Source organism: Ammodytes marinus (assembly GCF_949987685.1).
Source record: "Ammodytes marinus genome assembly, chromosome: 15".
Classification (NCBI taxonomy): Eukaryota; Metazoa; Chordata; class Actinopteri; order Uranoscopiformes; family Ammodytidae; genus Ammodytes; species Ammodytes marinus.
In genome coordinates, this window is record NC_137219.1 from 192501 (window position 1) to 207500 (window position 15000).

At 42.1% G+C, this 15000-nt stretch overlaps 2 protein-coding genes across 2 annotated transcripts in view; both read right to left on the reverse strand.

Moving 5' to 3' along the window:
* Positions 1 to 8953, reverse strand: part of atg14 (autophagy related 14) — a 19062-nt gene extending 10109 nt beyond the window's left edge. The window contains exons 1-7 of the mRNA XM_080042549.1: positions 8716 to 8953; positions 7243 to 7372; positions 5614 to 5809; positions 2887 to 2949; positions 2608 to 2650; positions 1667 to 1748; positions 68 to 305 (exon numbers count right to left, since the gene is read on the reverse strand). Of these exons, the coding sequence (XP_079898675.1) occupies positions 68 to 305; positions 1667 to 1748; positions 2608 to 2650; positions 2887 to 2949; positions 5614 to 5809; positions 7243 to 7345 (725 nt within the window). The 5' untranslated portion in view covers positions 7346 to 7372; positions 8716 to 8953. The remainder of the gene's footprint in view (positions 1 to 67; positions 306 to 1666; positions 1749 to 2607; positions 2651 to 2886; positions 2950 to 5613; positions 5810 to 7242; positions 7373 to 8715) is intronic.
* A 1828-nt stretch (positions 8954 to 10781) lies between these two features.
* tbpl2 (TATA box binding protein like 2) lies at positions 10782 to 14946 on the reverse strand (the record flags this gene model as incomplete). Its single annotated transcript, XM_080042158.1, has 6 exons — positions 10782 to 10858; positions 12047 to 12141; positions 12372 to 12539; positions 12771 to 12862; positions 14430 to 14517; positions 14876 to 14946. The coding sequence occupies 6 exons, from the start codon at positions 14944 to 14946 to the stop codon at positions 10782 to 10784; spliced, it is 591 nt and encodes a 196-aa protein (XP_079898284.1).
* Positions 14947 to 15000: the final 54 nt, after the last annotated feature.

Below are 15000 nucleotides of genomic sequence, written 5' to 3' on the forward strand. Positions count from 1 at the left end.
GAGACAGAGACAGACAGACAGACAGACAGACAGACAGACAGACAGACAGACAGTGTGTGTATATTACCTGCTTCCTTGCTTCTCTTCCTTTGTATTGAAGATGTGTGATGTCAGCTCCAGAATGTTTTCCCGCCTTAGCATGGCTAGCTGCGTTAGCTTGTTGTTTAGCTCGTTGCTGCGCCGCTCCAGCAGCTCCGTCAGCCGCTTGTTGTGTCGATCGATTTTATCTCGTTTCTCTTGATGTCTGACGGCTCGGCGCTGCAGCCGCTGCTTCTCCTCCTGGGAGCGCAGCAAGACGTCCTTATCTGGGGGAGGGGTTATATATATATATTATTAACACATTTAAACTGGTTAGGGTTAGGGTCAGCAAGACGTCCTTATCTGGGGGAGGGGTTATATATATATTATTATATGTTAGGGGGTTAGGGGCAGCAAGACGTCTTTATCTGGGGAGGAAGCGTCAGGGTAAGGCGCAATGTTATGATGAAATAAGAGAGAAAAGTAACAGTATGCCTACTGCATCCTAACTAGATTATTTTTATCGTCGGATGTAGTACGTAGAATAGAAAAAAGAAAGAGTATGAGATTCAGAACGCAACCTGTGTCTTGTCTTGTTTTGGTGTTTCCTGTTTTATTTTGGTACGTCTGTCTTGTTCCTCCCCATGTCCTGTCAAGTTTCCCTCTTGTTTGATTACTGCTCCCTCCCCTAATGTGTTTCACCTGTTCCTCGTTGTCTGCCCTGTCTTGTGTGTGTGTATATAACTCCCAGTGTTTCTTTGTTCCCTGTCCGAGCATTGTACCTGTTGGTGAGTCTGTCCCTGTATGTTCCTGTGTTCCATGTGCCTTGCCTATGTGCCTTTCTGGAGTTTTTTGGACAATAAATGACCCTCACTTGAAACTTTCTGCATTTGGGTCCTGCCTGCCTGTCTGCCTGTCGTCACCGTAACAAGTATAACATTTAAAAGGTGGAGTCAGTGATTCTGGAGAACGCTTGTTGTCGACATCACTTTTAGTCAAAATCAGTGAATATCTCCTCATGATCCACTACCTGTCTGTAAACTGGTCTAGGCTGTGTATTGGCACTGGATATATTTTTACCACACACACAGTAAAGTAAGAAAGAAAGTGGAAGGAGACGACATAAAAAAAATAGTAGGGTTATTGCCGGAAGGGAACCGGACGTGGCTCTATAACCACTTGTTGAAAGGGCTACAGCGCCACCTAGCATAGTGGAGACAGCCATGCATCGGACATTTATCCGATTTCTGAAAGGCCATGTATACTCAGACAAGTGACACGGTCCGTTCGAGTGTCTAGTTCGGTGTATGTCTTAATCCAATCTAGTTGTGCCATGGAAACGCACTGAGTGATTCCATTGTATCAACACACAGACAGACAGATAGATAGATAGATAGATAGACAGACATACAGACAGATAGATAGATAGATAGATAGACCGACAGACAGATAGATAGACAGACAGACAGATAGATAGATAGACAGACAGACAGACAGACAGACAGACAGACAGACAGATAGATAGACAGATAGACAGACAGACAGATAGATAGATAGATAGTAGATGGGTAGATAGATAGACAGACAGACAGACAGATAGATAGATAGATAGATAGATAGATAGATAGATAGACAGACAGACACTCACCTCCCTTCACCTCCTCGTTGCCCCCGGCGACGGCCTCCTTCAGCTGCTCAATCTTCATCTTACACGACATGATCTTCCATTTCTGAAGAAAACAAAATAGTTCTTATTTTTTTTAAATACATTATTTTAGGGGTGTCCTTAGCTCAGTTGGTAGGGCGTCCCCCCCCCCCATGGGCCTCGGCCAGCAGCGGACCCGGGTTCGATTCCAGCCCGCGGTCGTTCTCTGCATGTCACTCCCCTCTCTGCCCCATTTCACCTCTGTCTCTACACTATCAATAAAGCATAAAAATGCCAAAAAAATATCTTAAAAAAACAACATTATTTTAGATTTTTTTTATAAGGAACACAAACACACAAACAAAAGACAAAATAAATAGCTAAGATGGCGTCCTCTACTTTACAGGTTTCTAAGGACATTGTTTAAACTAAATGTTACGCAGAACAAACAGTTATTCTGGCGTTTTGTTTATTACAGATTCATTTAACAAACCTCCTGTCGTCTGATCAAACTCTTTTTTTTTTAAGATTATTTTTTGGCATTTTTTAAAGCTTTATTAGACAGTACAGAGTTGAAATGGGGAGAGAGAGAGAGAGAGAGAGAGAGAGCGAGAGAGAGGGGGGATGACCTGCAGTAAAGGTCCACGGGTCGGATTTGAACCCACGACCACTGCAACGAAGGCTGGAGCCGATATGGTACACACTCTATCCACTACACCACCAGAGCGCCCCAATCTGATCAAACTCTGGATATCTAGTCCAGTCTCACGTCATGAAGTCTGGATCCAAACCAGCGGTGTCACAGATACTCACAGACTAAACGAGCAAATAAATGACACAGACAGAAGACAGACAGACAGACAGACAGACAGACAGACAGACAGACAGACAGACAGACAGACAGACAGACAGACAGACAGACAGACAGACAGATTATTACTCACCATTTCATCGGCCTGCAGCTTCCGGTCCATAGCCTGGATCAATCTGAGAAAGACTAAATATGTTTGAATCTGTTTTTATAATAATAACAATCAGTCCTGTGTTGTCAGACAGACAGAGAGACAGACAGACAGACGTTTCTTGCTAGATAGATAGATAGATAGATAGATAGATAGATAGATAGATAGATAGATAGATAGATAGATAGATAGATAGATAGATAGATAGATAGATAGATAGATAGATAGATAGATAGACAGACAAACAGACAGATAAAATACCTCTGCTGCAGCTGCTCCTTCTCATCCTTCAACTTTTTCAGTCGCTCCAACTTGTCTTTGTATCTGTGACACAAACACAAATAACAAAAATAAAAACATAAATAAAAATGTATGAAGTCCTGTCAGAAACACGACTCCGGTGTACGTCTCTCACACACACACACACACACACACACACACACACACACACACACACACACACACACACACAGAATCAGTGAGGTTTACTTTCTCGTTCCTCACTTCTCAAACTTTCAGGAATGTTCTTTTCCTTATATGGCTCTAACCCTAAGACTCGCCCTGCTTTCTGAATCGCATACTTTCTACTATTTAGTATGGTAGAAAAAAGAGTTAGGATGTCCTGATTCTTGTGGCCAGATTTAGGATGGTTAGAAGTACCCGGATGTCCTACTTCATCCAGCCAAGATTGTTAGTGTTGAAAACTGCATCCTATTTGGGCGATTCTGACCCACAATCCAGTGCGCACGTGAAGTGACGTCACATCGACGAAGCCTCCGTATGAAAACAAACGGGGATGAGACGGATATAAAAGCAAGAGGCAAGATCAAGGAGCAATGTTATGATGAAATAAGAGAGTAAAGTATGTCCCAATAGTATGCATACTGCATCCTAACTAGATTCTTTTTATCGTCGGATGTAGTATGTAGAATAGAAAAAAGAAAGAGGAGGAGATTCAGAACGCAGGGTTTATTTCATTGCTCTGTAATTGTTATGTCAGATACATTATAGTTACACTCTGTTGTCTTTTCTTCACATGGAAACACACATCGGACTGGAGCATATGTTCATATTTAATTCAACAAACAAAATACACGCACACTCTCCCTTACACTTACACACACTCAAATTGTGAATGTTTTTAGTTAAGAATCTTATTTTTATGTTTTACAACTGTACTTAATATCGAACTTGTATTTTGTATTATGTTTTATGTGTAACTGTGTTCTGCTGTCCATCTTGGCCAGGTCTCTCTTGAAAAACAGATTTTAATCTCAATGAGACTAACCTGGTTAAATAAAGGATAAATAAAAAATAAACACACACTCTCTCTCTCTCTCTCTCTCTCTTTCACACACACACTCTCTCTCTCTCTCTCTCTCTTCCACACACACACACCCCGGTTTGTGAAACATGGAAACTGTGAGGTCAAAGTTATTTTGGGTTTTGAGGCGTCAGATGACAACATCACGTTACAGAGACACACACACACACACACACACACACACACACACACACACACACACACACACACACACACACACACACACACACACACACACACACACACACACACACACACACACACACACACACACACACACACACACACACACACACACACACACACACACACACACACACACACACACACACACACACACACACTCACTCTGAGGGAAACATTATAAAAAACAACACTCAATAGTAACATGAGTTTACTGAATAAGACTTTAAAAGTGGAGTCAGTGATTCTGGAGAACGCTAGTGAATATCTCCTCATGATCCGCTACCTGCCTGTCTGTCTGTCTGTCTGTCTGTCTGTCTGTCTGTCTGTACTGTGAATATCTGGTAATGGTAAATGGACTTGTATAGCGCTATATCTCCGTTTATCACAGACTCAAATCGCTTTACATTGTTTTTGTACACATTCACCCAGTCACACACACATTCATACACCGATAGCAGCAGCTACCACGCAGGGTAGGCTTAGCACTAGGGTGCTAAGCTAACTAAGCTAACTAACGGGAGCAATTCGGGGTTCAATGTCTTTCCCAAGGACACTTCGACATGTGGCGGGGAGACGGGGGATCGAACCTCCGACCCTGCACACCAGAGGCGAACTCCCTACCCACTTCGCCACTGCCGCGCCTCCTCATGATCCACTACCTGTCTGTCTGTCTACCTGTCTGTCTGTCTGTCTGTCTGTACTGTGAATATCTCCTCATGATCCGCTACCTGTCTGTACTATGTGTGAACAGGGAAAAAAACTGTGTTAATACACAGCCCAGGCTCTGTAAACAGGCATGTTGCTAGCTACAGCTGCCCCTTTGTTGACGTACCAGTAAACGATAGATAGATATAGACAGGTACACAAACAGATATACACACAGACACACAGAGAGACACACAGACAGACAGACACACACACACAGACAGACAGACAGACACACACACAGAGAGACAGACAAACAGACAGACACACACACAGACAGACAGACAGACAGACAGACAGACACACACACTCAGACACAGACAGACAAACACACACACAAACAGACACACACACAGACACACAGACAGACAGACACACAGAGAGACACACAGACAGACAGACACACAGACAGACACATACAGACAGACAGATAGACAGACAGACAGATAGACAGACAGACAAACACACACACACAGACAGACACTCAGACACACACACACACACACTCAGACACACACACACACACACACAGACAGACAGACAGACAGACAGAGACACAGACAGATAGACACACAGACAGACAGACAGACAAACACACAGACAGACAGACACACATACAGACAGATAGACAGACAGACACACACACAGACACACACACAGACACACACACACACACACACACACACACACACACACACACACACACAGACAGACAGACAGACAGATAGACACACACACAGACAGACAGACAGACAGACAGACAGATAGATTACCTGTCTGTGTCTCTCCCGTCCAGGTGGATGAAGTCCCCGGCCGTCACACACCTGTAGCAGGTGAGCCTGCGTCGGGAGGTGGAGCACAGCGGACACCTCTCCACGGCAACAGACAAGCCCTCTGCATCATCCACCGAGTCTGACATCACACAGCCTGGGCCAATGAGAGCAGGGCAGAGCGGGTTAGGGGAGGGGCCTAGGAAGAGAGAGAGATAGATAGAATGATTCTTTATTGACAGACAGACAGACAGACACACACCAACCCCTGTCAACTTAAAACTGTTCTAAGACTTAAGGTGCGCCCACACCAAAAGCGTTGAGTGCGGTGGCCAGCTAGTCCCCCCCGGATATATTTATTCCCCTAATCAACCATGGCTGCGATCAGACCCGACCCGACACAACAGCGATCATGTCCGTACAAAAACAACAACAACACGGCCAACAATTGTGCCAAAAGACAAATAAACAGCAACTGAACGGAACAAATAGCCTTAAAACAGCATTGCAGATTCACGCCACTCGGAAATGAACACAAACAGCAAGGCAGCACCATACCAAACACATTTACAGCAGCATTGTGCGCAGGGCAGTACAAAATAAAGCCAAGTAGCCTACATTACCCTACCTGGCTGTGACGGGACCGTGGCTGGCGTAGATAAACGGACTTAGCTGTTATGTTTGGGTTCATTATATGGAGGTGGTGGCCGCACACAACCGGGTGAGTTAACTAATGCTATACGGCGCTAACTTGTTTTATCAGCTAAAGCACAGCCGCACATATTCACTGAATTAACCAGGAAGTCCATTCTCCTGGTTTACTCTCCCCACGTCTTCTAACCCCGAGCGGCTTCATACAGCACCGGCCGCCCGCAATACATTTTCCTCCTCGGTGTCTCTCATCAGCCTCTGTGTACAGTACACTGTTCTCCGACTGTGCCACTGTATGTGACGTCAGGTCATTCTCCACGCTGATTGGCCAACGCGGCTAATCGTCACGCATTGGAGCGTAAAAAGTTACATTTTTTTGAACTTGCGCATTGATGTGGTAGGCGCGCTGGTAACGCAGCTACCGCGCCCAACGCGTTTGGTGTGGCCGTACCTTTAAAGAATTAAATTAAACATGGGCGCTCCGGTGGTGTAGTGGATAGAGTGTGTACCCTATCGGCTCCGGCCTTCGTTGCAGTGGTCGCGGGTTCAAATCCGACCCGTGGACCTTTACTGCAGGTCATCCCCCCCTCTCTCTCTCTCCATTTCAACTCTGTACTGTCTAATAAAGCTCTCTCTCTCTTTCTCTCCATTTCAACTCTGTACTGTCTAATAAAGCTCTCTCTCTCTCCATTTCAACTCTGTACTGTCTAATAAAGCTCTCTCTCTCTCCATTTCAACTCTGTACTGTCTAATAAAGCTCTCTCTCTCTCTCTCTCCATTTCAACTCTGTACTGTCTAATAAAGCTCTCTCTCTCTCCCTCTCTCTCTCTCTCTCTCTCCCTCTCTCTCTCTCTCTCTCTCTAATAAAGCTTGAAAATGACAAAAAAAAATCTTTAAAAAAAAGTATTAAATTAAACTTTGAAACAAGAGACATAAAAACTAAGACTAAAAGAACCAATAAAATGTAAATGAAACTCATACCTCCATGGTGAGGGGCCTGCCCTGGTGGCTGTGCCCGGGGCAGAGGCCTCCCGGTGGGGGGAAGTCCGTGGGACAGAGGGGGTCTGTCTGGGAGTCCAGCCATCGAGCTAACGATGCTACCAAGCTAAACCTGTGGATTAAAACAAGGATTGACTTTTTATTCTTTTAATAACACTCAGAATTACATCTAAAACAGGTTAATATAAAAAACTGTCTGTCTGTTGTCAAAATCACTTTTAGTAAAAATCAGTGAATATCTCCTCCTGATCGTTTACCTGTCTGTACAGTGTGTGAGCTGAAACAAAGTCAGCCATTTAACACGGGGTTAATACACAGCCCAGGCTCTGTAAACAGGGTTAATACACACAGCCTAGGCTCTGTAAACAGGGTTAACAAACAGCCTAGGCTCTGTAAACAGGGTTAATACACAGCCTAGGCTCTGTAAACAGGGTTAATACACAGCCTAGGCTCTGTAAACAGGGTTAATACACAGCCTAGGCTCTGTAAACAGGGTTAATACACACAGCCTAGGCTCTGTAAACAGGGTTAACACACAGCCTAGGCTCTGTAAACAGGGTTAACACACAGCCTAGGCTCTGTAAACAGGGTTAACACACAGCCTAGGCTCTGTAAACAGGGTTAACACACAGCCTAGGCTCTGTAAACAGGGTTAACACACAGCCTAGGCTCTGTAAACAGGGTTAACACACAGCCTAGGCTCTGTAAACAGGGTTAACACACAGCCTAGGCTCTGTAAACAGGGTTAACACACAGCCTAGGCTCTGTAAACTGGTATGTAAACACCTGTCAGCCCTCCTGTGTGTGTGCTCGGCCTGGACAGTGTGTGTGTTTCTAGACGAACACTGGATTGAAAGTTTGAAGTCTTTGAAATCAGAAACTTTACTAGTATTCATCCCCTAACCCTAACCCTCTAACCCTAACCCTCTAACCCCTAACCCTAACCCTAACCCTCTAACCCTCTAACCCTAACCCTAACCCTAACCCTAACCCTCTAACCCTCTAACCCTAACCCTAACCCTAACCCTAACCCCAGGGGGTTTGAAAGGCAAAGCACGTAGAACAGACATCACAACAATGACAAAACATGGCGAAGAATAAATAGATAAATAAGTTGTGAAGTTATGAGGGTCACACCTCAACTGATCTTTCGAGTATAAATAAAGGAAAAATGAAAACGAAAATGAAATATGGATGTACAGACACAGACACACACACAAAGACAGACAGAGAGACACACACAACACACATACATAAAGACAGACAGACAGACAGACACACACATAAAGACACACACACACACACACACACACACACACACACACACACACACACACACAGACACACACACAGACAGACAGATGCACGCACACACGCACACACACAGACAGACAGACAGACAGACGCGCGCGCACACACACACACAGAAACAGGAATGTTTATTAGTTTATTTACCTCGGTGAGAGCAGCGGTTGGGATCGGGCCGACTGAAGGCAGTCGGGACATCGAGCTAACGCAGCTAAAGCTAATGTTGCGCTAAATCCTTTTCTATCAGGAACTAACAGCCTTTCTCTAGTCCGCCATGTTGTTTATCTGGACCTTTCTCCTTCGTGAAGCTTTGGGAACATCTGATTCAAACCGCGGGCCGTTAGAAAGTCTCTACGCGGCCATGTTACAAACGCGGAGATGTTTTTGTTTTGATGAGCGAACCAACGATGAGTCCGCCACTTCCTGTTTCCGGTGACGCGTCCCAATGTTTATGTAGTGACGTAACGCAGTGGGCGGAGCTTAGACTGAGAGCGAAATGATTTTCTATTGTTTTTTTTTTAAATACATTTGTTCATTCAACTTTGACAGTTAAACCTGCAGTGTGTAGAATTTGGGGTTTTATTTCCTAGCAGATTTTGTAGAAAGTAATTATAATATCCATAAGTACGTTTAATTTAGTGCATAATAGCTGAAAATTTTTTTTTTTAATTATTATTTTTTCCCCTTAGAAAGGGTCTCGTATATGTCCGTATTTCTCCATACCGTGGACCAAGGCATGGGCGCCGCCATGTTGGAAGCCTCATGGTTGGAATGTCATCAGGTGCATTGTTTAGAATTTAGAATTGTCCTTGTAGGCCACTGTAGCTTCTGTTATTATTCAAAAGGGTTGGGGTTACCCAGGGAGCGTTGCATTTTAGAACTTTGTAGAACTTTCTTGATGATGTCATATTACACACTGCACCTTTAAAGGGGCACTGTGCAATATGACATCATCAAGAAAGTTCTACAAAGTTCTAGAATGCAACGCTCCCTGGGTAACCCCACCCCTTTTGAATAATAACAGAAGCTACAGTGGCCTTCAAGGACAAGAACAATTCTAAATTCTAAACAATGCACCTGATGACATTCCAAAAACATGGATGCCTCCATAAGACTTGCCCGCTCAATGTACAAAATGTTATATTAATATTTGTAATTCTCCGCTCAGGAGGATAATTCAGATTATTGGCAGAGGTGATTTTACACCAATGAGGACATATTTATGAATGAGGATATTGATTTTAGCTAATGAATTACTTAAAATGTTACACAGTGTCCCTTTAAGTTTAAACAATGTAATTGGAAAACCTCAGAAACCTGTAGAGTAGAGGACGCCATGTTGGTTGTTTTTTGTTTTGTCTTTTGTCTTTGAGTTCCTTCTTTCAGTTTGGTTTGTGTGTTCTTTGCATAGATAGTATAATAAAGGCTTAGGGTCAGGTTCATTGGAAAAAAATCCAAAACAAAAGTATTTAAAAAAAAGTTGAACATTTAGAAATGAACAGAAGACAAAGAATAATAAACAATGTTAATGAAACAACGGCTCAGTAAGCTGCTAACCCTAACCCTAAGCTGTAAGAAATAAATAAATATAAAACAATTATAAACACCCAGGCATTGCAGAGGTATCTTGGTATAACAAAAGTAACCTTGAAGGTGCTCCGAGGAACATTCAGTTTGTGTTGATTCTAGCGACAAATGAGACTGTTTCAGAAATATTTAAAAGTTCCTCATAGACACTTTAACACCACAGTTGGGTCCAGGCGTCCATAGGGTTAGGGTTAGCAGGCGTCCATAGATACATGTACATAGGCTACTGTTACATCTGCCTGTCTAGGGAATACAGGTGAAAATTATCTGCTATTAACTCTGGTGCAATTGTTTTTATATTGTGCGTTGTCCCTCTGAAAATAAATACATTTTCTGAAATAAACCCAAAAAGTCTAAAAATGTCCACCCTCAACCATAGATAGTATATACAAGGTCCTCAACCTAAAAAAAAATCCAAAAAACCCACATTTGAGTTGTTTTTCCTGCAAAATAAATCAAGAATTCTGAGTGAAAAAAAGTATCTTTTATTTCCTTCTAGACGGTGAAACATTGAACAAACAAACAAACAGCTTCCCCGTCACAACACAAAATAAATATCAACATGTTTATAATATCTCTTCTTCCATCTATTTACAAACTAAAGGTCAAAGGTCAGAGGTCAGAGGTCAGTGCTTTCTGAACCCTTTCAGAATCGGGTAAATGTTTTCAAACGCGTCGTAGATTTCCTCTCGCTCTTTGGCTCCTGGAGGTCAAACACAACATGACGTCATTATTACAACTTCATGAAAATAAATGTCACATGACAAAGTATAAGGGCCATACAGACAGACAGACAGACAGACAGACAGACAGACAGACAGACAGACAGACAGACAGACAGACAGACAGACAGGCAGGCAGGCAGACAGACAGGTAGGCAGACACATAGACAGACAGGTAGGCAAACAGGCAGACAGACACATAGACAGACAGGTAGGCAAACAGGCAGACAGACAGACAGACAGACAGACAGACAGACAGACAGACAGGTAGGCAAACAGGCAGACAGACACATAGACAGACAGGTAGGCAAACAGGCAGACAGACAGACAGACAGACAGACAGGCAGACAGACAGACAGACAGACAGACAGACAGACAGGCAGACAGACAGACAGACAGACAGGTAGGCAGGCAGGCAGGCAGGCAGACAGACAGACAGACAGGCAGGCAGACAGACAGACAGACAGACAGGTAGGCAGACAGACAGACAGACAGACAGACAGACAGACAGACAGACAGACAGACAGGCAGGCAGGCAGACAGGCAGGCAGACAGGCAGGCAGACAGGTATTGTATTTATTTATTTTGCAAGTAAAAAATATATATCAGGAACATGTTATCGTTTATTTATTCTTCTTGTTAGATTACAATTTTTTTTTCGTGCTGTAGAACTATATAAAATAAACAGATTAAATTGTTTTGTTGAGTAGATATAATATAATATAATATAATATAATATATAATAATATATAATAATATATAATAATATATAATAATATATAATAATATAATATAATATAATATAATATAATATAATATAATATATAATAATATAATATAATATATAATAATATATAATAATATAATATAATATAATATAATATAATATAATATAATATAATATATAATAATATAATATAATATAATATATAATAATATAATATAATATAATATAATATAATATAATATATAATAATATATAATAATATAATATAATATAATATAATATAATATAATATATAATAATATAATATAATATAATATATAATAATATAATATAATATAATATAATATAATATAATATAATATAATATAATATAATATAATATAATATAATATAATATAATATAATATAATATAATATAATATAATATAATATGTTTTATTACCGGTCAGAACGACTTTCCCCGAGACGAAGATCAACAGAACGATTCTGGGTTTCACCATCCGGTAGATCAGACCGGGGAACAACTCGGGCTCATAGCTGCAGGCAGACAGGCAGAGAGACAGGTAGGTAGGTTGGCAGACAGAGAGAGAGAGAGACAGGTAGGTAGGCAGGCAGACAGAGAGAGAGAGAGAGACAGGTAGGTAGGCAGACAGACAGAGAGAGAGAGACAGGTAGGTAGGCAGGCAGACAGACAGACAGACAGACAGACAGACAGACAGACAGATAAACAGACAGACAGACAGACAGACAGACAGACAGACAGGTACCTGCTGAACTGCTGGTGGGTTAGGACCAGCCCCTCCAGTCTGATGGGGAAGCAGACGTCACAGCTGGCGACCATGTTCTGGATCTTGAAGTCGAGGAAGCGAGCGGAGAAGCCGAGCTTCTGCACCACGCGCGCATACTTCCTGGCTGCTAGGCGAGACATCTCCTCACTACAGAGAGAGAGACAGGGAGGGAGAGAGACAGGCAGAGAGAGAGACAGGCAGGCAGGGAGAGAGAGAGACAGGCAGACAGGGAGACGGAGGAGAGGGTTAGATAGACAGCAATTAAAAAAGGTGTCAGTGATTCTGGAGAATTGTTGTCAAATACGTTTTCCACACATCAGTTTGCCGCCAAACAGCCATAAGAGACAGACAGGCAGACAGACAGACAGACAGACAGACCTCTTAGCTCCAGTACAGACCATCTTCCCTGAACTGAAGATCAAAGCTGTGGTTCTTGGTTCTCTGATTCTCATGATGACGGCGGCAAAACGCTGAAACACACACACACACACACACACACACACACACACACACACACACACACACACACACACACACACACACACACACACACACACACACACACACACACACACACACACACACACACACACACACACACACACACACACACACACACACACACACACACACACACACACACACACACACACACAGAGGGGAAAGCTTTCTACAAATGTCGAAAAACTTCTTGATTTATAATTTAACCAAATTTTTGTTCTGAACTCCAGTTTCAGAAACTATTTCAATGTCGTTCCTGACAACAGGATCTAAATACTACAACACCCAGAATCCTTTGCTGCAGGTCGACTGGGTGAGATGTGAGAACCTTAAAAAGGAACCGGCGTTCTATCATTATAAAATCTCTATTATAATATAACGAATGAGGTTTTTCTTCCCTCAGTCTTCCCTTGGCCCAGCTGTCCTGTTAATCCTAACCCTACATTCTACCATGTGTGATGTCACATTAGCAACATCACACATGGTTGGACAGTGAGACCATAAAACACTCTTTCTGCCTTTTCTCAGGCTAGGATGAACCGATTTCTAAAATGTTTGCACATTTGTACTACATAGGATCTCAGAGTTCAATACACCTTCATATTTCCACCGGTGAAGTAGGGCTTTAAAGTAACAGACTCTCCCTGCGTTCCAAATCTCATACTCTTTGTCTTTCCTACACTACATACTAAAGTTCAGAAGAGCTTTAGTCTTTTTACTACACTACATACTAAAGTACAGAAGAGTTTTAGTCTTTTTACTACACTACATACTAAACTACAGAAGAGCTTTAGTCTTTTTACAACACTACATACTAAACTACAGAAGAGTTTTAGTCTTTTTACTACACTACATACTGAAGTACAGAAGAGTTTTAGTCTTCTTACTACACTACATACTAAAGTACAGAAGAGTTTTAGTCTTTTTACTACACTGCATACTAAAGCACAGAAGAGTTTTAGTCTTTTTACTACACTACATACTAAAGTACAGAAGAGTTTTAGTCTTTTTACTACACTACATACTAAACTACATAAGAGTTTTAGTCTTTTTACTACACTACATACTAAAGTACAGAAGAGTTTTAGTCTTTTTACTACACTGCATACTAAAGTACAGAAGAGTTTTAGTCTTTTTACTACACTACATACTAAAGTACAGAAGAGTTTTAGTCTTTTTACTACACTGCATACTAAACTACAGAAGAGTTTTAGTCTTTTTACTACACTACATGCTAAAGTACAGCAGAGTTTTAGTCTTTTTACTACACTACATGCTAAAGTACAGAAGAGTTTTAGGGCCACAGACAGGAGAGAGAAAAAATCAGATAATGAAGATTTTTTTTTCATTATGTCGAGAAATGTCAAGAATAAAGACGAATACTCCAAACTGCAACTGGAGTTAGTGGGGCATATATGTATTTTCAGCATACTACAATTGACCTGCATGTATTGGGACATCCTAAATCTTTTTCTGGCATACTAAATAGTAGGGAAGTATGGAGATTGGAACGCAGAGTATGAGTCAGATGTGTACCTTCGGGTTGTATTCTGCGTTTCTGGCCTGAAGAGCGATGAACTTCAGATCCAACCGGACACCGAGGTTCACCGTGGAAACGATGTTCCTACACACAGAGACACACACACACACACACACACACACACACACACACACACACAAATAGAGACACAGAGACAGTATTACATCCACACACAAAAAGTATTATTACAGTGTGTGTAACTTACTGTAACGTTGGTATAATGCCAGACCTCTCAGTCTCACACACACACACACACAGAGACAGTATTACATCCACACACACACACACACACACACACACACACACACACACACACACACACACACACACACACACACACACACACACACACACACACACACACACACACACACACACACACACACACACACACACACACACACACACACACACACACACACACACACACAGTGTATCTTACTGTAGTGTTGGTATGATGCCCGATCTCTCAGTCACAGGGGTCATTGGGGTCATCGGGGTCATTGGCGTCATGGGGCAGAACGGTGAAGCTACTGTGGCTAATGCTAACGATGGCATCGCGGCCCC